This window comes from Anticarsia gemmatalis, chromosome Z (assembly GCF_050436995.1).
Source record: "Anticarsia gemmatalis isolate Benzon Research Colony breed Stoneville strain chromosome Z, ilAntGemm2 primary, whole genome shotgun sequence".
NCBI classification, from domain to species: Eukaryota; Metazoa; Arthropoda; class Insecta; order Lepidoptera; family Erebidae; genus Anticarsia; species Anticarsia gemmatalis.
The window spans coordinates 1,210,026-1,233,993 of NC_134776.1; the positions used below are offsets into that span (position 1 = coordinate 1,210,026).

Below are 23,968 nucleotides of genomic sequence, written 5' to 3' on the forward strand. Positions count from 1 at the left end.
TCAGCTCCGCCGCGTACGCAATCAGAAAAGTAAGACAGTTTGCTGGTGTGGATGCGGCAAGACTGGTTTACTTTAGTTATTTTCACAGCGTCATGTCTTACGGTATATTACTGTGGGGTAAGGCTGCTGATATAGATGTTATTTTTGTCCTTCAAAAAAGAGCTATCCGTGCAATTTATAGTTTAGGAGCGCGAGACTCCTTGAGAGAGCTTTTTGGGCAGATAGGGATACTGACGGTGTCATCACAGTATGTGCTTGCAAACTTGTTGTATATAAAACAAAATTTAGGGACTTTCGCAACAAATAGCGATAGACACAATTACAACACTAGAAACAGACACAAATTAGTAGGTCCCCATCATCGTTTACACAAGGTGCACAATTCGTTTGTAGGTCTCGGCATTCGTTTCTTCAACAAGCTTCCAAAGCACATCATGGATTTACCCCTGCCAAAATTCAAAGTTGCTGTTAAGGAACATCTCGTTAGGAAAGCTTATTACAGAATTGATGAGTATCTAAACGACAATAGCTCTTGGGATTAGTCGCTCGCTTGATTAGGATTCTTTGAAATTAGGGAACTTTGCTATAAATTGTATAAACTCAGTAGCAGTAGGTCTAAATATTGTAAAATATGGGCAATTAATGATGCAAATAGGTGATGTTACGTACAATTTGATGTTATTCATAAAACTGTCACTTTTTTCTTTTATAATGTTCACAACCAGTGTGCTCACTTGCTGCCCATATTCTTATTATCACATGCTAGTAGGTGCTCCCAACATACGGTATGATCAGAGACTAATAAATAACCTAGCTATGTTCATTTAACTTAATTGACGTTTAGTCTATATCGCTGATTGTTGGCAGCTCCTCGCATGATCAATTATTGTATCAACCACATTGTAAAACTTTTTGGCGATTGAAAAGAGTGGCCGTGAGTTTCTCGCTAGCTCTTCTCATAAGGCTCTACCCCCTTTCCGAGCTAGTGGTAGATTCAGTAATTGTAACGACTATCATAAGTGTCAATATTTGACCTAAATGAATAAATGATTTGATTTTGATTTTGATTTTGATTTTGAGTGTATACTTTTTTCTATAATTTTTGAGAAGATTGGTATTAACGCAACAGGCCGTTACTTTTGTACTTCAGTTCTATCCCCTTTCTTGTATAATGGTTAATGATAGAAGTTTTTAATGCAGTTGGGAAAATCCCTTTCTCGAAACATAGGTTTATTATATGTGATAGTGGCTGATTAATTAAGTTATGTACTTTTTTTATTATGTTTGTGGTTAAATCGTCGGTTCCTGTAGAGTTTGTGTTTTTTAGGGACTGTATATTTTTAGATACTTCTTCTGGTGTGCTTGGCTTAAAAAATAGCGTGTCTGGGAGACGGTCTATAGGTGGTATTCTGTTATTACAAGGTATAGTGAGTCTGTCTACATAAAAATCATTGAATGTGTTACAAATATCTATTGTGTTAGTTATTTCGACATCATTGTGGATAATTTTTGATATTGGTTCATTGGGGAGATCTGATTTATTATTGTTAATAATTGTCCAAGTGGCTTTACTTTTGTTGTTAGAAGTTTTGATAAAATGATTATTCTGAGCGTACTTAGTTAACTGTATTATTTTTTTGTATCTGGCTGTATACGACGTGTAATGTTCTTTATTTATTTTGTTTTTTATTTTGCGATATTGCCACAATAGCTTGCATATTTTCCTACTACGCGCTTTAATCCCTCGAGATTTAATTAGAGTTTTTGTTCTGAGTTTTTTAGGGAAGCAGAGGTCGTAAAAAAGTTTAAAAGTGTTCAAAAAAGAGTCGTGGGCTAAATTTGGATCAGTTAGTTTGTAAATTTCATAAAATGTTAAACTTTTTATACACTCTATAAATTTTCCCACATGTATGGTTCAGAGTTAGTTAGTTTAGTTATAGTTAGATAGTGAGTTGACGGAAACCACAGAGTTCACAAAAGTAACATTTATTCGTTAAAAGTACACGACAGTTACATTTGATGCTAATCCGCGGTAAAGCGCTACGGCAGCTATGTGTCAACTAAATAATCATAATGTTTAAGTAACTAAAACGACTCGCAAAAGTAGGCTGCGGCGTTAACAATAATATATGCCTGTACGTGAACCGTACATGCTCCCAAGGGAAAAGTAGAATTAGCATCAATTACAAAGCAAAAAATCGTAATTTAAGGAGTTTGTACAAGTTTATATGTAAAAGTATAATTAAAGTAAATGTGTAAAATATTTATAAAGATACTATTTTAGTTAGATTAATTTAATTCGTCGAAATGGAATGCCTTCTTCGACTGTCTTGCTTCGCTGTAAACGGGCTCTGCTGCTTTCGGAGGCATTTCTTGTAGCTCGATGTCTCCTCCGAAGTTATCTCTACCTCTAGGTATCGCTCTTGGTTTTGCAGAGAGTGCTTTTGTCTTGCGCCAGTGTTTGAACGCAATATAGAGGGTGAGGGCAGCGATTCCTCCCAACAACAAGGATGTTACCGAGTACAAATAAACGTCATGACTTGACATGTCAGACGCAATCGGTAACGATTCTTTCTTTTTCTGAAATTCCAACTGCTGTTCTATTTTTCTAATTTCAACTGCAGTTGATGATGGTTGTACTGATATATTCAATTTTGCGTTTTTCCATCCGAGGTCAAAAATGTTGTTGATATTAGAATTAATTGACGGTATGTCTAAGTCGGGTTCTATGTTTACACTACTTCCCAGCTGATTGTGTGTAAATATTGTGGCGTCCTTTTTCTGCAGTAAGCATTTTGACTTCAAGGTTATCACTCCGGTCCCGTCAATGACCGTCGGTGTAATTTGATCGCTGCATATGACGCGTACTAGTTGTTTTGTACACAATGTAAATAGCCACATATTTGCTTTGTGAAGTTTTATCCAAGTTTGTTTACATGTGACGTCATTAAGTACGCATGATAGAGACTCCTGTTGATTGAAAACTTGGGCTTCACATGGAGCGTCCTTATCATGCAAGTTGTAAACAGGATTACGTGCCATACAAATGAATTCGTCTTCCCCATATGATGTACATTGGTGCAGGTCGTGTTTTTCCATTGTTATGTAAGCATTTTTTACAAAGTTTATTGCGATGAAACTTGAGCTGTGTTGCACGAGTTGCAAACGTCCTTGTCTAAGGAATGGTATCGGTATGACTCGAAATATTTTGTAGTCTTCATCGCTCAACAAAGGGATATGTATTTCAAAAAGCATGAAGTTGTTCGTAATTCGAGCCTTCACATGGATAAGGTCATAGATGTTTTTGAAATCCCTTTGAATATCTTTGACCGGTAACGACAATCCCGGTGGCAATCTTGCGGATATTATGTTTAGTTGTTTAATCAGTTGGTTAGCCGGAAATAGATGGGTGTCCAAATGTCCTTTGTATATTTTAGCGAGAGCATTTATCAACATGTCTAATATTCGGTTTAAATCACTTAAAATCAGAGTTGACGTCACAGCAGCGGAATTTATGTCATTCATTGTAAATAACATTTGCGCTCTGTTCTCTATTTTAGTGATTTCGCTGCAAGTTTGGTTCATGTGGGCTCGCAATGATTCTAATTGTTTGTCCATAAATGCAGTGTTCCTTTTTATAATGTTGTTTTCAGCCTCTACGATTAATGTTTGGTTTTTCATAAGTTGAAGTAAGTAGTTATCGTTTGCTTGTAGATTATATATGTCCTTCTCGTACTTTTCCGCAAAGTCTGCGTCGAGCACTCCGAACAAAGTTCTTGATAATTTCCCAACTCCATCAAAATAACCGCGTTTTCTTCTTGAATGTTGTGTTAGCAGCATAGAGTTGTAGTCGGCTAGGTGTGTCAGTTCATGACGTAGGTGGCGAACAATTGGCTCGCATGTCATGTACTCGTGCGATATTCTATTACAAAGTTTATCTATTTGGTTTACATAATCGTTGATTTGATTTGTTGCTTGCCAGTATAAAGTTAAGTTGTAGAAAACCAATAGAGTCCATTCGTCATGTATTAATTGTATTTTTCCCGCTTCGTCGAAGTAGATTGGGTGATTGCTTGGTATAGGTGTAACTCGCAAGCTTTTCGTTGTAGACTGCGCTGATTGTACAAATCCCGTTATAGTTAGTATGGATAGGAGTACGAGTGACAGAAAATTATTCGTGTTTTTTGTGGTGCCTCGTCGTATTTTGGTTTCCGATGTAGGTGCCGATTCTTCCTGTTTCAGCGGCAGTGGTGAAAGCTTCGTTATTGGTCGTTTGAGGGTTCCGTTTTTAGTTTTCAAGGTAACGACCCGCACAAGACCGTCGGCGCCTGGATGTAGTTCCAGAACTCTTCCCAAGGCCCAGCGGCCGGGAGGTAGGTGTTCGTCCTTTACTAACACAAGGCTTCCTTGTTTCATATTTTCTGTTGAGTGCTGCCATTTGCTCCGGATCTGCAGTTGATGTAGATACTCGTTCGACCAGCGCTTCCAAATATGCACGTTCATTTGTTCAACAAGCCTCCATCTGTTTCTAAGATCGTGCTCAGCAAAATTTTGCTCTTGTTGCGGTAGGGATAGGAGGGGGCCGCCGATGAGGAAATGACCGGGAGTTAGATATTCCAGGTCTTCAACATCCTCTGTTAATGGGCACAGGGGGCGCGAGTTAAGACACGCTTCAATTTGATTCAGTAAAGTAGTGAATTGTTCGAAAGTCAGCTTCTGCTCCCCCAGTACTCGATGTAGGTGATACTTCATGGCTTTGACGGCCGCTTCCCACAGGCCTCCAGCTGTCGGCCAAAGTGGTGCATTGAAATGCCACTCCACTTGAAGGTGACTCATTTCATCGAAGAATTCGAGAGTTTTGAATGTTTTATGTGTTTCAAATTCTTGTTGGAGTAGTTTCGCTGCGCCTACAAAGTTCTTGCCGTTATCGGAGAATACGTGCCGGGGGGTGCCTCTACGGGCACACATCCTTTTAAACGCAGCGAGGAATGTTTGTGTCGTCAGATCCGACACCAATTCCAAATGCACGGCCTTAGTTACCATACAAATGAAAATTGCTATGTAAGCTTTGCATGTTTTAACTCCTCTTCCTTTGTTGATTTTCACTTCAACATGACCGGTATAGTCGACGCCTGTGTTGGTGAACGGTCTTGATGGAGTTACACGCTCTTTCGGCAAGTCTGCCATTAGTTGTACATTTCTGTTTGGTTTGAACCGATGACATCGGACGCATTGCCTAAGCTCCTTCTTGACTGTTCTGCTACCGCCAATGACCCAATATTTTTGACGTAAATGAGCCAAAGTTAGCCTAGCGCCTCCGTGAAGCGTGTCGCGGTGAGCTTCTTGTATAAGAAGCTCAGTTAATCTTCCTGTAGGTGGAAGAATAATCGGATGTTTTGCTTCAGTAGATAAAGTTGAGTAGCCTAATCGTCCTTTCACACGCATTATTTCACGGTCGTCCAAAAATGGCGTTAACTTCAGCAGGTTGCTTTTTGTAGGTATTGGTCGGTTCTTTTTTAAACATTCAATTTCGTCACTATACTTCTCATTTTGAATTGTTTTGATGACCAATTCCGTTGCATGCATAATGTCTTGTGGTGACAAACACATAACTACTTTGTTGTTGCCGCAGTCGTGTAAGTTATTCGTTGGGTTTATTATGCGTTTTTGCTTACGATTGTTGCTCAGTCGCAAAATCCATGCAAGCACTCGAATGACGCGTTTGTAATTACTGTTTTTGTTTAGTAATGAGTCAATTACTTCACATTTATTGAATGTGACAGCGTAGCAGTTTGTGTTTTTCAACTCAGCGTTTGTCGTATAGTTAAAACTATTATTTTGGTGGATATTTGATAAGCTTGTTTGTAACCAATCTGGACCATTCCACCATAGTTTAAAGTCTAGAAGTTGATGAGGAGTGAGCCCTCGAGTTGCACAGTCAGCAGGATTCTCTTCTGACTTCACATAATCCCAGGACTCTGCTGGAATAATGCTGTTAATTTGTTTCACTCTGTTAGCTACGTATTTGTCCCATCGGTTTATATCACCTTGCAACCACGCTAACACGACCTTAGAGTCTCTCCAGCATTTCGTGCGCGGTTTTTTGTGACAGAGGGTATTTTGAACCCTTTCTATCAATTTAGCTAGCAAAGCGGCCCCACAAAGTTCCATTTTAGGTACAGATATCCTATTACTGATTGGCGCAACCTTTGTTTTTGCCGTAATCAGTGCAGTCTTGTATTCGCCGTCATGAATTTTCACTCGGATATAAATGACGCACGCATAAGCTTTTTCGCTTGCATCACAAAACCCGTGAATCTCGACATCGTTTTCTTGGCATTGTAACCATCGTGGTATGGAAAGTTTGCTTAGTAATGGGATATCTTTTCTCATAGCTTCCCATTCCGCCGCGAGATCGTCGGGTAAACGTTCATCCCAGTTGATTTTACTTATCCAGATTTTTTGGAAAAGAAGTTTAGTTTTTATTGTGAACGGCGATAGTAAACCAAGTGGGTCGTATAACTTGCTTATTTCACTCAGTAGTACGCGTTTTGTTAAGCTCTTTTTGACTTGTAGATCCCAATGGTATGTGAAGCTGTCGTTGTTTTGATTCCACCTCATACCCAACAATTTTGAGTTCGTTGTTTGTTTTGGACTAAAGTCGATGTTCGTATGGCGACACCTTTGATCATCTCGCAAATCTTCCAAGATACTGGACTCGTTCGTTTTCCATTTTCGCAAGTTAAATCCTCCTTTTTTTAACAGTTCATTTAACTGCGTGACGAGTGTTTTCGATGATTCAACAGTATCTTGGCCGTACACCAGGTCATCCATGTAGAAGTAGTTTTTTAGAATGTGTGCAGCTTCCGGGAAGTTATCTTTCTCATCTTCTGCGAGTTTATGTAAAGTGCGCATTGCTAGATAGGGTGCACTTTTTGTTCCATATGTTACTGTGCGTAACTGCCAATCTTGTAAAGGTTCGTCAGGGGATGATCTCCAAATTACGGTTTGCAAATGTTGTTGTTTTTCGTTTAACCAGATGAACCGATAAAGTTTTTCCACATCTGCTGTAAACACGTATCTGTATGTTCTCCAGTTAATTAGCAGTGTAAGGATATCCTTTTGTAAGTTAGCACCACAGTACATATTGTCGTTAAGGCTGCAGTCTCCTTTTGTCTTGTACGACGCGTTAAAGACAACTCTTAGTTTTGTTGTCGTTGACTCAGCTCTCAACACACCATGATGAGGTAAATATACATGGTCCCTATTCACTCCTGAGATAGGCTTCATGTGTCCCATAGCGATATACTCGTTCATGAAACGCTTATACTCGATGCTGAGTTCCTTGTTTCTGAGCATTTTTCTTTCGAGTTGAAGAAACTGTGCTAATGCTTGAGATTTTGCGCTTTTTAAGTTTGTTTCGAAGTTAGGTTTCATAGGCATTTGTACCACATATTGCCCGTTCGCCAATCTTATGGTAGTTGCGTTGTAATATTCCTCGCAGTGTTGTTCCTCACTGGATGGTGCTGATTTGTCTGGAATTTCCTCGGTTTCCCAGAATCTTGCCATGTTTTCAAAATCGTTAAGTGTCACCATGCAGTGGAATGTTTCTACCTTCCCGCATAGAATCCAACCCACTTTGGTTTGCTGAGCTATTGGGTAACTCTTATCACTCCTGATGACGCCGTTTAGGATAAGTTCTGAGTAGATGTCTGCGCCCAAGAGTAGATCAATAGGGCCGGACATGTTGAACTGCGGATCTGCCAGTTTCAAGTTTTCTAAATAATCCCTGTTCGGGAGCTCAGGTTGTTCTAAATGAATGGACTGTATTCGGTTGATTGATATATAATTTTAAACAAGTAAGTTAAGTCGTCATCTAAACGAAAATCTTGTGGACGTCAATCGCTAGCGTCGTCCGATCGTGAATTGAAGCCCGCCGCCGCCACCCGCCGCGCGCCGGCCACCTCGCCCCGCGCCGCGCCTCAGCCGCCGGCGTCGTCCGCTTGCATGATCACGCGTTTGATGCGTGAACATCCTCCCGCCTGTTGACGTCTTCGAAGGGAAGAGGGCAAATATTGTTGAACCCTCTTGTGATAACTCCTCTCTTTGTCTTCACGTCTGCTACCCGTGTGATGCCGTCGACACCTGCATAGGTTCGTACTACACGGCCTAGTGCCCAAACAAGTGGTGGAAGCGCCTTCTCTCGGATGAGTACAAGTGTACCTTCTCTGAGCTTCCTCTCTGAAGCGACTGACCATTTGGTTTTCTGTTGGAGTAATGAAACATATTCATTAGAGAATCGCTGCCAGAAGTGTTGACGAACGTATTCAATCCTTTTGAAGCGGTCTAAGCAGCTGATGGTTTTGTCGGGAACCTGTGAACACGGCAAAGACGTGAGTGTTCGTCCAATTAAAAAATGGGAAGGAGTGAGGACAGACAAATCGGATGGGTCACAGGACAAGGGAGTTAGAAGACGGGAATTGAGAACAGCCTCTATTTGACACAGACAGGTTGCCAGTTCTTCGTAAGTGAAGTTAGTGAGACTTAGCAACTTTCTTAGATGGTTCTTGGTGGACCTTACGGCAGCTTCGGCCATGCCATTAAAATGAGGGGAATAAGGCGGAGCAAAATCAAATTTAACGCCCTGCTCCGCCATTTCAGATGCAACCCCAGAGTCAGTAATGATTCGTTTGAAGTCGTTATCAGCCCCAACAAAGTTTGTGCCGTTATCTGATAGTATGCTTTGAGGTTTACCCCGGCGAGACGTGAAACGATTCAGAGCTGCAATAAAGCCTTCTTTGGTAAGGTCGGTGACGAGCTCCAAATGGACCGCTTTCGTTGCATGACAAACGAAGATGCATAAATAGGACTTTGTAAGCTTACAACCTCGACCTTTTCGGTCAGCTATCAGCACTGGGCCAGCGTAGTCAACACTAGAGTTAAAAAATGGAAATTTAATATTGGTTCTGGAGCATGGAAGTTGACCCATCATTGGTTGTATATTTTGACACTTATATCTGAAACATTTTAAACATTGTTTGACTGTTGTCTTGGCGAGATTCCTGCCGCCTAAGGGCCAATAGTTAAGTCGCATGTTTGCCAATAACAACTGTGGACCAGCGTGAAGCAACCTTTTATGTTGCATATGAAACAGAATTCTAGTAAAGTGATGTTTACTACAAAGTAAGATGGGATATTTTGTATTATAATCGTATGGTGAATTATCAAGCCTGCCTCCTACGCGTACAATTCCCTTTGCATCTACAAATGGTGTCAACGAAATTAACCGATTTTTATTAGGCAGTGATTTTCCCGACTTTAAAATATTGCACTCCATTGGAAACATCTCTGCTTGTGCACGAAGTAGTAGACAAGTTAAAGCGTTATCTAATTCATCTGTAGAAAGCGAACCATGCAATTTGCAATTAGATTTTTTTAAATTATGAATGAATCTATAGATATAGGCAATGATTCTTTGAAGACGATTAAAATTAGAGTTATTGTGAATTAATGACTGAATTATTGAATTGTCAGATGATTGATTAGAATTAATATGAGTGTCAACTTGATCAGTAAAATTACACACTACTTCAGGCAGATTGTGGTTATCGCTATTACAGGGCATAATGGGCCAGCTACTTTCGCAGCTATGTAAGAAACTAGGGCCCGTCCACCATAACGAGCATGCACCGATGGAATCGGCCCTCGCCCCGCGAGAAACAAGGTCCGCCGGATTGTCCTTCGAAGGTACATACCTCCACTGATTTCCAGCAGTGCTTTCCTGAATTTCGGCGACTCGATTACGTACAAAGGGTTTTAGTTGATTTGGTAATATGTTGAGCCACCCCAACACGATCATCGAGTCGCTCCAAAATAATCGCTTATCTATGGGTATAGTCAAGGATTCTATTACGGTAGTACACAGTCTTGCGCCTAATAGCGCAGCACAAAGCTCAAGGCGCGGAATTGTTACTGTCTTAATTGGTGCTACACGATTTCTGGACACCAAAAGTTTTACATTTACTGATCCATCACTACATATTGATCGAACATATATGCATGCGCCATACGCCTTTTCTGACGCGTCACAAAAAATATGCAATTCATGTTCCACCGCTTGGTTGCAGCAGACCCATCGTGGAATATTTAAGCTGTTCAGACTAGGAAGTGTGCGAACAAAAGTAGACCACCTTTCGACTATCTCAGGCGAGACTTCAACGTCCCATTCGGACTGCTCGACCCATAGTTGCTGCATTATTAACTTTGCTTCTACAATGCAAGGACCAACCAATCCTAGCGGATCGAACACTTGACTAATTACAGAAAGAATGTGTCGCTTTGTTAATTTTTTCTTTGCGGAAATATTAATTGAGAAAGATAATGTGTCAGTGTTGGGAAACCAGTGCAGACCCAAAGTTTTATGTGATGACTGGGAGTGGCTGGACAAGTCCAACGAACCAGATTTACCTGAATTACCAGCTATTTCTTCGAGAATTTCTGAACTATTAGATTGCCATTTACGCAGAAAAAAATGAGCAGACGAGAGAATAGAATTGATTTGCTTCACTAAATCTATAGTTGCTGATATAGTCGATCCTCCGCCCAAATAGTCATCTACATAGAAGTCACGTGCTATTGCAGACCTCACGTTGTCTGTGGTAGCAGCATCCGCAAGACTCACCAGACACTTTGTTGCTAGATAAGGTGCAGATGATGTCCCATACGTGACTGTGTTTAATCTGTAAGTTTTTAATGGTTCTTTGGGATCTTTCCTAAAAATAATTTGCAATAATGATCGTTGTGAATGAGCCACGTCTACGCAACGGTACATTTTTTGGATATCACCAGTAACAACATATTTATGTTGCCGAAATCTTAACAAAATTGAAAATAAATCATCCTGTACCTTAGGCCCTACCATTAGAATATCGTTAAGTGATACCTTAGAAGAAGTAGTGGCAGATGCGTCAAATACCGCTCTCAGCTTCGTTGTCGTACTGGATTCGCGAATTACTCCATGATGAGGGATGAAGTATTCGGTGCACTTGTTTGAATGAGGCCTTGAATTGTCAACTTCACTCATATGACCAAGGCTTTCGTACTCATTCATGAATTCAATATATCTGGCCTTGAATTCTGGATCCCGTTGAAAGCGACGTTCTAACGACAGAAAACGGTGTTTTGCCAAATTATACGATTCGCCTAATACGCTTGGATCAGCTTTCAAAGGCATAGTAACAATAAATTTGCCACTATCAGTACGAATAGTGTTTTGTTGGAAACTTAATTCACACTCCCGTTCCTCTTGAGACAGGGCGTGCTTAGAAGAGATGGAGTCCAGCTCCCAAAACCTAGTTAAATCAGGTTGTTCGGTTAAGTGAGTAAAATTACACAACTGTGAGACCTTTTTTGAAGACGAACGACGCTGAGAAACTGGACCCGACACTATCCAACCAAATTTGGTTTCATATAGCTTAGGCATGCGCTTGCCTAAATCTATCGCGGCAGTGCTTATAACGCTCCAAAATATTTCTGCGCCTACTAAAATGTCAATGACAGCAGGAACATTAAATGTAGGGTCAGCTAACCGAATGCTTGACGGAATAGGAATGTTCTTCGTATCGACATAATGGGCTGGCAAACGTTTAGTAATCTCAGGTAAAATTAGGCAGTCCAAATTAATCCTATAGTCACCATCAAAAGACTCAATATTTATATTGCAAGACTGTGTACTGTAGGAAGACTGTTGGTTGATACCTGTGACAGTGGAGGTAGTCTTACTTCGTAACAAACCCAGTTTGGTGCAGAGGCTTTCCGTCATAAAGTTGGCGGTGCTGCCGTTGTCGAGCAGGATTCGAGCGTTGACTTTCTCACCGTTGTTGCTCAACGCTTTTACCATAGCTGTGGACAGCAATACATTGGGTGTACTAGTATGGTGTATAGTATCAGCTGATAAGACGACACTGTTTGTAGTATCGATTGGTAAGGCGACACTATTTGACGCTGAAGGCATCGGGTCTTGATGAGGCTGCTCAGTCGGTTCAACATGCAAGAGAGTATTATGCCTGGATTTGCAATATTTACACCCAGCTAATCGACATTTCTTGGTGATATGACTCGAGCGCAAACAATTCAGACAGACACGTAGTTCCTTAGCCTTTTGTATGCGTGTTTCAGTAGGTAAATTTTTAAATAAATCACATGTATATAAAAGATGATCGTTAGAACATAATGGACATTTTAATTTGTTATGTATATAATTACTATGTGCCTTGTTGTTTTCTAACTTATTATTCATCCCTTCTATGTGGGTATTTTGATTCCCTTTGGTACTTGCAATAATAAAAGATTTTTGTTTATTATTGACACTAGTGCCTGAGTTATTCTGATTAACCTCTAATGTTTCTAAGAGATCAGCCCTCCCATTAATAAATGAAATTAGTTTCGCCAAGGTAGGAGATTCAGACAATGCATTGCGGTACTCTTCCCATTTTCGGGTTGTATTTACATCTAACTTTCTGGACATCATAAATATTATAAGAGTATCCCAATACTCTGTCGGCTCCTTTAAAGTCTTAAGTGCCCGTAGATTTTTATTTATGACATCGATAAGACGTCGCAAAGAAGCTGATGATTCCTTAGTTATAGGTTCTACATCGAATAGAGCCCGCACATGATTATTAATTAACAGGCGATTGTTGTTGTAGCGATCACACAGTAGGTCCCAAGCCATTACATAATTTTCATCCTTAAAATCAATATTTTTAATTATTTCCGCCGCACGACCCTTAAGGGATGCTCGGAGGTAGTGAAATTTATTTATACCATCGATACAATCGCTGTTATGTATCAATGATATGAAGGTATCTCTAAATTCTAACCAGTACTGATAGCTACCGTCGAATTGCGGCAAATCAATTTTAGGTAAGCGAACAAAGCCACTTTTAAACGATGCACCTGATTTGGAGTCCATTGTAGTGCTCGTCTCCGACCCCTTACGCTCCGAGCCGCTGGTTCTGAGCTGGCTGCGCGCCTTCGCGATCAATGAGTGGTACCGTTCTTCAATCTGATTTCGTTCCACGTACTCGTCTTCGGGGTTTGCCGACGCTAACTCGATCTCCATCTGTAATGTATCGAAAAGATCATACAAAGCTTCAAATTTGCTCAAGCGACCTTCTAAATCAATCCGTTGAAGTTCGGATATAAGCTTGGACGAAGAAAGCATAGTAATATACTTTTCAAAGTTGGTAAGCTTCGCTTTAATGCCACTGCGCTGTTTTACTAATTTATCGACATCCATGTTGCTCTTAATTTTGAGAATTGAAGACTTAAAAACCGTTAAGATTTGAAATTAATTCAAAGCCAAAAAAAAAATACTTTTATTGTAATGCAAGACGTATCAATACAAATAGCAAATAAGCGAACAAATCAATACAAAAGAACAGTCAGCTGACTAAGTAACCGTTATATTGCATAAAAAATAAGGTCGTTAGCAAGCGCAGCAGAGAACAAAAGAGGTGCGTCACCGTGTAAGATAACCGGTCTGCAGGTACGGCGCATTGACTAATACCGCTATCGATATTATAAGCCACTCGTTAGGATAGTAAAATATGCACGATAACACGACTGCGTATTGTTTTTAACACTGGTTATGTCTGTCTCAAATAAGGCTAAATAATCGATAGTGGGAAGAAAAATGATTTTAAAAACATTATAAAGTAAAATGGATGTCTAGGAATAAGGCAAATAATTGGAACGAACTCACAGAGGTCCTGAACCGTTTCACTGCCTGACTTCTCGCTGCAACGGTGAATTTGCTGATCGGTAACGGTTAACATTCGAATCCACTTTAACGGTTTTTCTTGATGACTAATTCTTCTTGTTTACTCCTGGATAATATCCGGCTCGAAGGACCATTGTTCGGGAGCTCAGGTTGTTCTAAATGAATGGACTGTATTCGGTTGATTGATATATAATTTTAAACAAGTAAGTTAAGTCGTCATCTAAACGAAAATCTTGTGGACGTCAATCGCTAGCGTCGTCCGATCGTGAATTGAAGCCCGCCGCCGCCACCCGCCGCGCGCCGGCCACCTCGCCCCGCGCCGCGCCTCAGCCGCCGGCGTCGTCCGCTTGCATGATCACGCGTTTGATGCGTGAACATCCCAGTTACTGATTGAAAACGATGCGGTAGGTAAATTGCTAATAAGTTTTTTCATAATTAATGCTTCGAAGCTGAATTTGTAGTCGGAGTGTATTGACATACATTCTAAGTTCATTGCTCCTTTGCAGTTGCCACTAAGGGCGCCTACACCCGATACAACAGCGCTCATTTTACGTCGTTGTAATCGGAGGCGCTGTGCGGCGTTTTCTGTAATAAGGCTCACTTGGGAGCCTTGGTCAAGAAGACCTCTCAAGTTTATGAAATTTCCATCGATTGTTCTGACCTTCAGAAGTACAGTTGTCAACAATACTTCCTTGTCTTTGTTCATTAAATTGTTCACCCCATAAGAAGTAGAAGGAGACGACAATGAGTCTTCCTTGGTTGAAAGTTGGTTTTTTCTTGATAGTTGAGTTTCAGCTTCATGCAAAAGTGTGTGGTGAGCCTTATGACACAATTTACACGTCTTACGTGAATTGCATTGTTTGTCCCCGTGGCTGAATAAGCAGTTTTTACAAATATGCAAGTTGCGCACTGTGTCATTACGCTTGTTTGTATTCATTTCTAAAAATTGCTCACAATTCATCAAAACATGATTAGTTTTGCATATTGGGCATGTTTTTGCTGTCGTGAAGAAGGTTTTTGGTGAGTTTTGAGACTTGTTAAAGTACGATGACCCCTGCGCTTTATTCTTGTTGTTATTAGGCTGCTTTTCTGATTTCCACGGCTTATTCATTGACGATATTTTTTGGCTATTTCCTTGCAGAACTTCCAGTGACATGAATTTCATTTCCAAAAACTCAGCGAACTCTTTCAAGTCGGGAAAGTCCCGGGGATGTTTGATGTCCCTTATATATTCGTTGTACGTATCGCTGTCTAATTTTTGAATCAATAAGTAAACCACAATCGGGTCCCAATTAGTGATGTCTAAACCGATGTTTTTTAGTCCGTTCAAGCACTCCCTCATAACGTCATGAAGCTTCCGTATGTTTGCCGCGGTTGCTGGCTGAATAACAGGTTGATTCAGGAGTGTGTTCATGTATGATGTAAATAACAGCCGTTTATTATCGTAGCGGTGGGTCAGCATCTCCCAGCAAGAGGCGTAGTTTTCAGCACTGATGCCAAGATGCTGAACCAGTTTTTCCGCTTCACCCTTCAATTTTGTTTTTAAGTGTTGCATTTTTTGAGCCTTTGAAAGCGTTGGATTGTTGTGTACACTTTCGAGGTAGAGGTCTCTAAAAGTTAACCATTGGTTATAGTTGCCATGGAAATCAGGTATTTGTATTCTCGGCGTCGATTTTTCATAATGCGCATTATTCCAGATGTTGTTTTGCAATTTCCTTTTTAGGTCATCATAAATGTTTTCTGCTGCATCGTATTTCTGTTGATAAACGGAGTCCTCATCCTGTATTATGTAGTCTAGTTCCCAATTTATCTTTTCGATATGCTCCCATTTGGTTTTCAGAGTGCTTAATTTGTCTTCCAACTCCCATTTTTCCATCGGAACCGCCAACGCTTTGCTTATTTTTTCGACGGAGCGTTCGAACGCTCTAAAATTACAATATTGGTGACGCATAAGATCTCGTTGCTTCTCCGTTGGATCGCCGTTCTCCCGTGACGGCGTGTGAAATTTGATGTCGTCGAACGTAAATTCCGATTGCCCCTTGCTCTGTTTAGGCGTTGCGGGTGGCTGTTCCATCTTGCTAGTAGATGCAGACGGCAACTCCGATTTACGTTTTAACATGTCCTGCAGCACTTCTTCATACAGCTTCTTCATACTGCTGAAAATGTCATCGCTGAAATATTGGAGGTCTGTTGCTCCAGACTCTTCCAGTAGTTGGTGATTGTGAACAAACTTCTCCCAGTTACTGTTCAGTCGAGAAAGACGATCCTCCAGGTAGACCAAGTTCTTCCTAGTGGGACTGTCCTTCTTATAGTTGGTGCAAATAAGCTTCAAGTCTCTAAAGATAATTTCTTGGCGGCTTATAAGCTCTGTTACACTCTGAACCATTGTTATAAGTTATTGTAGCTTACAGTAAATAATACGTACCGTTGAAGTTCAGTTTTCGATAGTACCGCAGAGTTGTTTCGCCGCAGGCACTAGTTCATTAAGTAGATACTAAGTGTTCTTAACCGTCTACCAGAGATATGTGCGCCTTCTCAATCTTACTGGGGCGACCCGCTTCTGGGAGACCAGGAAGACCGATTCGCTATCTCTAATAAAGTCACTCAACACACTCAATATCGAAGCTAAACTCGAAGGACCATTTGATGTATGGCTCAGAGTTAGTTAGTTTAGTTATAGTTAGATAGTGAGTTGACGGAAACCACAGAGTTCACAAAAGTAACATTTATTCGTTAAAAGTACACGACAGTTACATTTGATGCTAATCCGCGGTAAAGCGCTACGGCAGCTATGTGTCAACTAAATAAGATTAATTTATTTTGATTGCTATATTGTAAAAAAAATACATTTGGAACAGGCTATACATTGATAAGATTTTCAAACATAAATTTTGTATGATATATTACACAAAAATGTTGGTTTACGTGGGTCCGGTGCGCTCGGGATATACTAGATGGCAAACCGAGTAATTTCGTTTGTTGTCGTCGTTCGCCGCAACTAACAGATGGCGTTGTAGTTCGTAACACATAACCAAATTAATTGGTTGCATTAAGGAAATAAATTGAATAGATAAAAATTAACAACGGATGATATATAAAAAATAATAACGGGTTTCGGACGTATCATCGTGTAAACATGATAGATGATACATGATAGATGGCGCTGCCGTCGCGTAAACACGGAGTTCGTGTCGAAAGTTATATGATAATTTTATTGATTTCAATTAAAAAATACTCGTTTAAAACATCTTCTTAAGTACCAAAGTGAATAATAACTCCTAAATATACAGTACAAGTGTTATCTTTTAATTATATTCAGTTAAAAATGAAATTAACAGACTAAAGTGGAAGTGATCATAAACAAACAATATTATAAACTACGACTTTTTGTAAGTAACACATGACGTTATATCTCTAAATTAAATAGTGAACATTGTAGTATTTGAACTAATTGTTTGATTTAGTAAATCTGTGTGATAAAATAAATTTAACGACGGTTAATTTTCATCTATTTGAACGTCGTGCAGTAATAGCCTGACTGCTTTACCGACCGACATCGCGACATCTAGCGACGAATAGCCAAAACTAATAGCGATTGCAACTAAGCTTGCGCCAATAGCCTGACTGCTTTACCGACCGATATCGCGACATCTAGCGTCGAATAGCCAAAAAGGAAACTTAAAACATGGATAATATTACTGTACGAAATAAATTGATTAAGTCAAATTCTCAAGGGAACTTATCGCTTTCAACTAGTAAGGATTTATTGAATTCGACAATGTTGGATTCTACTATGATGAGTATACAAAGTGAAACGCAAAACTACGATCAATCATATTTAGAAGACCTTAAACGAGAAATAAATGAAATTAAAGAAAAATTAAATAGTGCTGATAATGAAATTGAAAATTTGAACTGTGAAAACAGTCATTTGAAACAGTTTATACAAGAACAAAAACGTCAAATGGAACTTCTTAAAAAAATTACCTGCACTACTCCGCAGAGGAAAAATAACTCATCTCCAATCTCAAGGAGAATACTAAGCATGAGAGTAAATACTCCCCGCCATTCTCCTCTACGGCTAGCTAAAAGTACCACCATAAGTAGCACCAGCTCTCATAAAATAGAGCAGGAAAACTCTGAGTGTAACAGGAACACTCAGTCAGAAAGTCGTCATTGTTACGTTGACAACACAATGTGCAATAAAACACACTCTGTTATAAGCTCGGAAAGCCTACCTGCTCTGACTGCCAACAACAAACACAGAGTAATTATCCTGGGTGATGGTCAAGGTCGGGGTCTACGCAACGTACTACAAAATTTACTTGGTTCCGCTTACGACGTGATTGCCTACCTAAAACCAGGTGCTGAAATGAGTAAGATCTTAGAATACTCGAAAAACGAAATAAGCACATTTACAAAAAGCGACTATGTGATTATATTGGGCGGGTGCTGTGATCGAAACCCGTATGATATGGACATAAATCTACATCGCTGGTTGTCGTCAACAGCTAATACAAATGTTATAATAAGTGAAGTACCTAGTAACAGATTTCTCAATGAGTCAAAAATTAACTATTTATTAAGATTTATCTGTAACAAATATAAAAATGTATACACTAGATTTCTGCCAAGTAGACGAAATTATGTACTAAATCTTGCAAGGTCTCTATTGAAAGAAATATTATGTATTCATTATCACTTCAAAGCATTGCAATATGAACAAATGTGTCAAATTAAATATAAGAAGTCTTTTGTCAGTAAATATGTGCAAGTAAACTTATCTTCTGAAAAAAATGTATTAGATAGACTTAATTCAGACGATTTAAATAAACCAATTAATAAACAAACTGAATCGGAATGTAGTGAAATCGAAAACCCAAACAGGAATAATTTATTTCGTTTATAGATTTGTAACTATCTTACATCAAAATACTAACGGATTACATAATAAATCGGATATGATTTCTGTTTGCGTTAACGAATTGGCTACCCAGAACAATCCTGTTGACATACTATGTATCACTGAACACAACATGATGGATGGTGATGAAGTGTATATAAAAATTCCAAATTATAAACTTGCATCCTATTATATGAGAGATAGCAGACACGGAGGCTCCTGTATATTAATAAAAAATAATTTTAAATATAGAAATCTAAACGATATAGTAAAACTTTCAATTAGCAACACATTAGAATGTTCTGCAATCGAGTTATTAGATCATAATATAAATGTCCTTTGTATTTATAGGCCGCCAAATAACTCTGCAGGATCTATTGATAGTTTTTTCATTACTCTGAATAAAATACTAAATAACTTATGCGCAAACGGAAAAAAGGTCATTATCTGCGGAGACTTCAATATAGACACCTTAAAGCGTACAAAACTCTCCACAGAATTTACAGAACTCTTAGCTAGATATGATCTAAAATTAGAATTCAAGCAAGTGACGCGATTCGCTAGTAAAACGTGCATAGATAACATAGCTCATAACATAAGAGCCTGCAAAGGCACTATCAGGGAATTAGCGCTATCAGACCATAATGCACAAATCATAAAGGTACCAGTCAAAAAGACATGTAGCATAAAATATTGGTATATCTTAAAACGGGATTACTCTTATGATCATAGAGCAATATTTATAAAATATTTAAAACAATTAACTAATAGTGATGTCTATAGCTGCTCCGATGCAAACACTGCCTACAATACATTCTCTGATAATTTCATTATGTTGTACGATCTCTGTTTTCCTCAAAAGAAAGTCAATATACATAGTAGATCTAGACCGAAATGGATTTCACGTGGCATAAAAATATGCAGTAAACGTAAATGCCAACTACTGTGGCAATATAGGAATAATCGCAATCCAACCACTAAAACTGCTTTCCAAACATATGCAAAGAGGTATAAAAATATAATCAGATTGACAAAAAAATCTCAAAACGATTACTATATTAAAACTGCTATAAATAAGAACAAAGCTACCTGGAAAGTTATAAATGATATCAAATCTAAATATCCAAATGAAGGCATAAATCAATTAATTAGAAATAGTGAAATTTTAAATCATCCTCAAGACATTGCAAATTCATTTAATAATTTTTTTCTTGACATTAATAATAATAATTCTAGTGAACCTCAAAAATCTTCCAATAAACTGACATATAATTCTAATTCAATATTTATGCAACCGACTATACCGAATGACATTTATAAAATTATAACCAATCTAAAAAATAAAACCAGTGCCGGCTATGATAACATTGTGACAAAAATTGTAAAAGATGTAGCTCATATTATATCTGAACCACTAAGCTTCATTGTAAATTTATGTATTGAAGAAGGCACCTTCCCGGAAAGACTAAAAATAACTATAACAAAGCCATTATTTAAAAAAGGAGACACAGGTGACATGAGTAATTATAGGCCCATAGCATTAATACCTATTTTTGGAAAAAATTTTGAAAAGGTAATGTTCAACTGTCTCTATGATTTCTTTGAATCACATAACATTTTTGCTCCCAATCAATATGGTATCAGAAAAAACAAATCCATAAATTTGGCAGTATACAACTTTTTAGAGAAGGTAATGAATAACTTGGATAAGGGACTACCAGCTGTCGCGCTATTCATGGATATGTCGAAGGCTTTTGACCGTGTTGACCACAAAATCCTTTTAAGAAAGTTGTATGCATACGGTGTGAGGGGAAACGTATACAAACTTATAGAGTCATACCTTAGTAACAGACAACAGTTTACAGAAGTAAGGAGGTTCAATCCAAGTAATAAAACCGAAGAAATATATACTTCTGAACCCGGAACTGCTCATTTTGGCGTGCCTCAAGGGGGTATTATGGGCCCTCTGCTCTTCCTTATTTATATAAATGACATGCCTTCAGTAACAAATCATGATATCACACTATTTGCTGATGATAGCACTGTTTTATTTGTTAATGAAAATTTAATCGACTTGGAATCTGACATAAACAAAACTATGTCCCTATCTAAGTAATGGATTTTCAAGTCATCCGTCCGTCGAGTTCGTATTTTAAAATTCATTATTTTTGTTTTATCAATATTAATAATTAAATTGTTGATTTTAAGCCAGTCTATAATTAGTAATATTGTTTTGTTTATGTCAGATTCCAAGTCGATTAAATTTTCATTAACAAATAAAACAGTGCTATCATCAGCAAATAGTGTGATATCATGATTTGTTACTGAAGGCATGTCATTTATATAAATAAGGAAGAGCAGAGGGCCCATAATACCCCCTTGAGGCACGCCAAAATGAGCAGTTCCGGGTTCAGAAGTATATATTTCTTCGGTTTTATTACTTGGATTGAACCTCCTTACTTCTGTAAACTGTTGTCTGTTACTAAGGTATGACTCTATAAGTTTGTATACGTTTCCCCTCACACCGTATGCATACAACTTTCTTAAAAGGATTTTGTGGTCAACACGGTCAAAAGCCTTCGACATATCCATGAATAGCGCGACAGCTGGTAGTCCCTTATCCAAGTTATTCATTACCTTCTCTAAAAAGTTGTATACTGCCAAATTTATGGATTTGTTTTTTCTGAAACCATATTGATTGGGAGCAAAAATGTTATGTGATTCAAAGAAATCATAGAGACAGTTGAACATTACCTTTTCAAAATTTTTTCCAAAAATAGGTATTAATGCTATGGGCCTATAATTACTCATGTCACCTGTGTCTCCTTTTTTAAATAATGGCTTTGTTATAGTTATTTTTAGTCTTTCCGGGAAGGTGCCTTCTTCAATACATAAATTTACAATGAAGCTTAGTGGTTCAGATATAATATGAGCTACATCTTTTACAATTTTTGTCACAATGTTATCATAGCCGGCACTGGTTTTATTTTTTAGATTGGTTATAATTTTATAAATGTCATTCGGTATAGTCGGTTGCATAAATATTGAATTAGAATTATATGTCAGTTTATTGGAAGATTTTTGAGGTTCACTAGAATTATTATTATTAATGTCAAGAAAAAAATTATTAAATGAATTTGCAATGTCTTGAGGATGATTTAAAATTTCACTATTTCTAATTAATTGATTTATGCCTTCATTTGGATATTTAGATTTGATATCATTTATAACTTTCCAGGTAGCTTTGTTCTTATTTATAGCAGTTTTAATATAGTAATCGTTTTGAGATTTTTTTGTCAATCTGATTATATTTTTATACCTCTTTGCATATGTTTGGAAAGCAGTTTTAGTGGTTGGATTGCGATTATTCCTATATTGCCACAGTAGTTGGCATTTACGTTTACTGCATATTTTTATGCCACGTGAAATCCATTTCGGTCTAGATCTACTATGTATATTGACTTTCTTTTGAGGAAAACAGAGATCGTACAACATAATGAAATTATCAGAGAATGTATTGTAGGCAGTGTTTGCATCGGAGCAGCTATAGACATCACTATTAGTTAATTGTTTTAAATATTTTATAAATATTGCTCTATGATCATAAGAGTAATCCCGTTTTAAGATATACCAATATTTTATGCTACATGTCTTTTTGACTGGTACCTTTATGATTTGTGCATTATGGTCTGATAGCGCTAATTCCCTGATAGTGCCTTTGCAGGCTCTTATGTTATGAGCTATGTTATCTATGCACGTTTTACTAGCGAATCGCGTCACTTGCTTGAATTCTAATTTTAGATCATATCTAGCTAAGAGTTCTGTAAATTCTGTGGAGAGTTTTGTACGCTTTAAGGTGTCTATATTGAAGTCTCCGCAGATAATGACCTTTTTTCCGTTTGCGCATAAGTTATTTAGTATTTTATTCAGAGTAATGAAAAAACTATCAATAGATCCTGCAGAGTTATTTGGCGGCCTATAAATACAAAGGACATTTATATTATGATCTAATAACTCGATTGCAGAACATTCTAATGTGTTGCTAATTGAAAGTTTTACTATATCGTTTAGATTTCTATATTTAAAATTATTTTTTATTAATATACAGGAGCCTCCGTGTCTGCTATCTCTCATATAATAGGATGCAAGTTTATAATTTGGAATTTTTATATACACTTCATCACCATCCATCATGTTGTGTTCAGTGATACATAGTATGTCAACAGGATTGTTCTGGGTAGCCAATTCGTTAACGCAAACAGAAATCATATCCGATTTATTATGTAATCCGTTAGTATTTTGATGTAAGATAGTTACAAATCTATAAACGAAATAAATTATTCCTGTTTGGGTTTTCGATTTCACTACATTCCGATTCAGTTTGTTTATTAATTGGTTTATTTAAATCGTCTGAATTAAGTCTATCTAATACATTTTTTTCAGAAGATAAGTTTACTTGCACATATTTACTGACAAAAGACTTCTTATATTTAATTTGACACATTTGTTCATATTGCAATGCTTTGAAGTGATAATGAATACATAATATTTCTTTCAATAGAGACCTTGCAAGATTTAGTACATAATTTCGTCTACTTGGCAGAAATCTAGTGTATACATTTTTATATTTGTTACAGATAAATCTTAATAAATAGTTAATTTTTGACTCATTGAGAAATCTGTTACTGTAACATTTGTATTAGCTGTTGACGACAACCAGCGATGTAGATTTATGTCCATATCATACGGGTTTCGATCACAGCACCCGCCCAATATAATCACATAGTCGCTTTTTGTAAATGTGCTTATTTCGTTTTTCGAGTATTCTAAGATCTTACTCATTTCAGCACCTGGTTTTAGGTAGGCAATCACGTCGTAAGCGGAACCAAGTAAATTTTGTAGTACGTTGCGTAGACCCCGACCTTGACCATCACCCAGGATAATTACTCTGTGTTTGTTGTTGGCAGTCAGAGCAGGTAGGCTTTCCGAGCTTATAACAGAGTGTGTTTTATTGCACATTGTGTTGTCAACGTAACAATGACGACTTTCTGACTGAGTGTTCCTGTTACACTCAGAGTTTTCCTGCTCTATTTTATGAGAGCTGGTGCTACTTATGGTGGTACTTTTAGCTAGCCGTAGAGGAGAATGGCGGGGAGTATTTACTCTCATGCTTAGTATTCTCCTTGAGATTGGAGATGAGTTATTTTTCCTCTGCGGAGTAGTGCAGGTAATTTTTTTAAGAAGTTCCATTTGACGTTTTTGTTCTTGTATAAACTGTTTCA

General features: G+C 38.0%; 2 protein-coding genes across 2 annotated transcripts; both read right to left on the reverse strand.

Moving 5' to 3' along the window:
• Nucleotides 1-2,053: 2,053 nt before the first annotated feature.
• Nucleotides 2,054-5,380, reverse strand: LOC142986474 (uncharacterized). Its single transcript, XM_076134990.1, has one exon. The coding sequence runs from the start codon at nucleotides 5,185-5,187 to the stop codon at nucleotides 2,290-2,292; it is 2,898 nt and encodes a 965-aa protein (XP_075991105.1). The 5' UTR covers nucleotides 5,188-5,380; the 3' UTR covers nucleotides 2,054-2,289.
• Nucleotides 5,187-7,746, reverse strand: LOC142986629 (uncharacterized). The gene is made up of 2 exons (XM_076135165.1): nucleotides 6,624-7,746; nucleotides 5,187-5,260 (listed from the first exon to the last, which is right to left on the reverse strand). Exons 1-2 carry the CDS (start codon nucleotides 7,744-7,746, stop codon nucleotides 5,187-5,189), a joined length of 1,197 nt encoding a protein of 398 aa, XP_075991280.1.
• Between the last annotated feature and the right edge of the window lie 16,222 nt (nucleotides 7,747-23,968).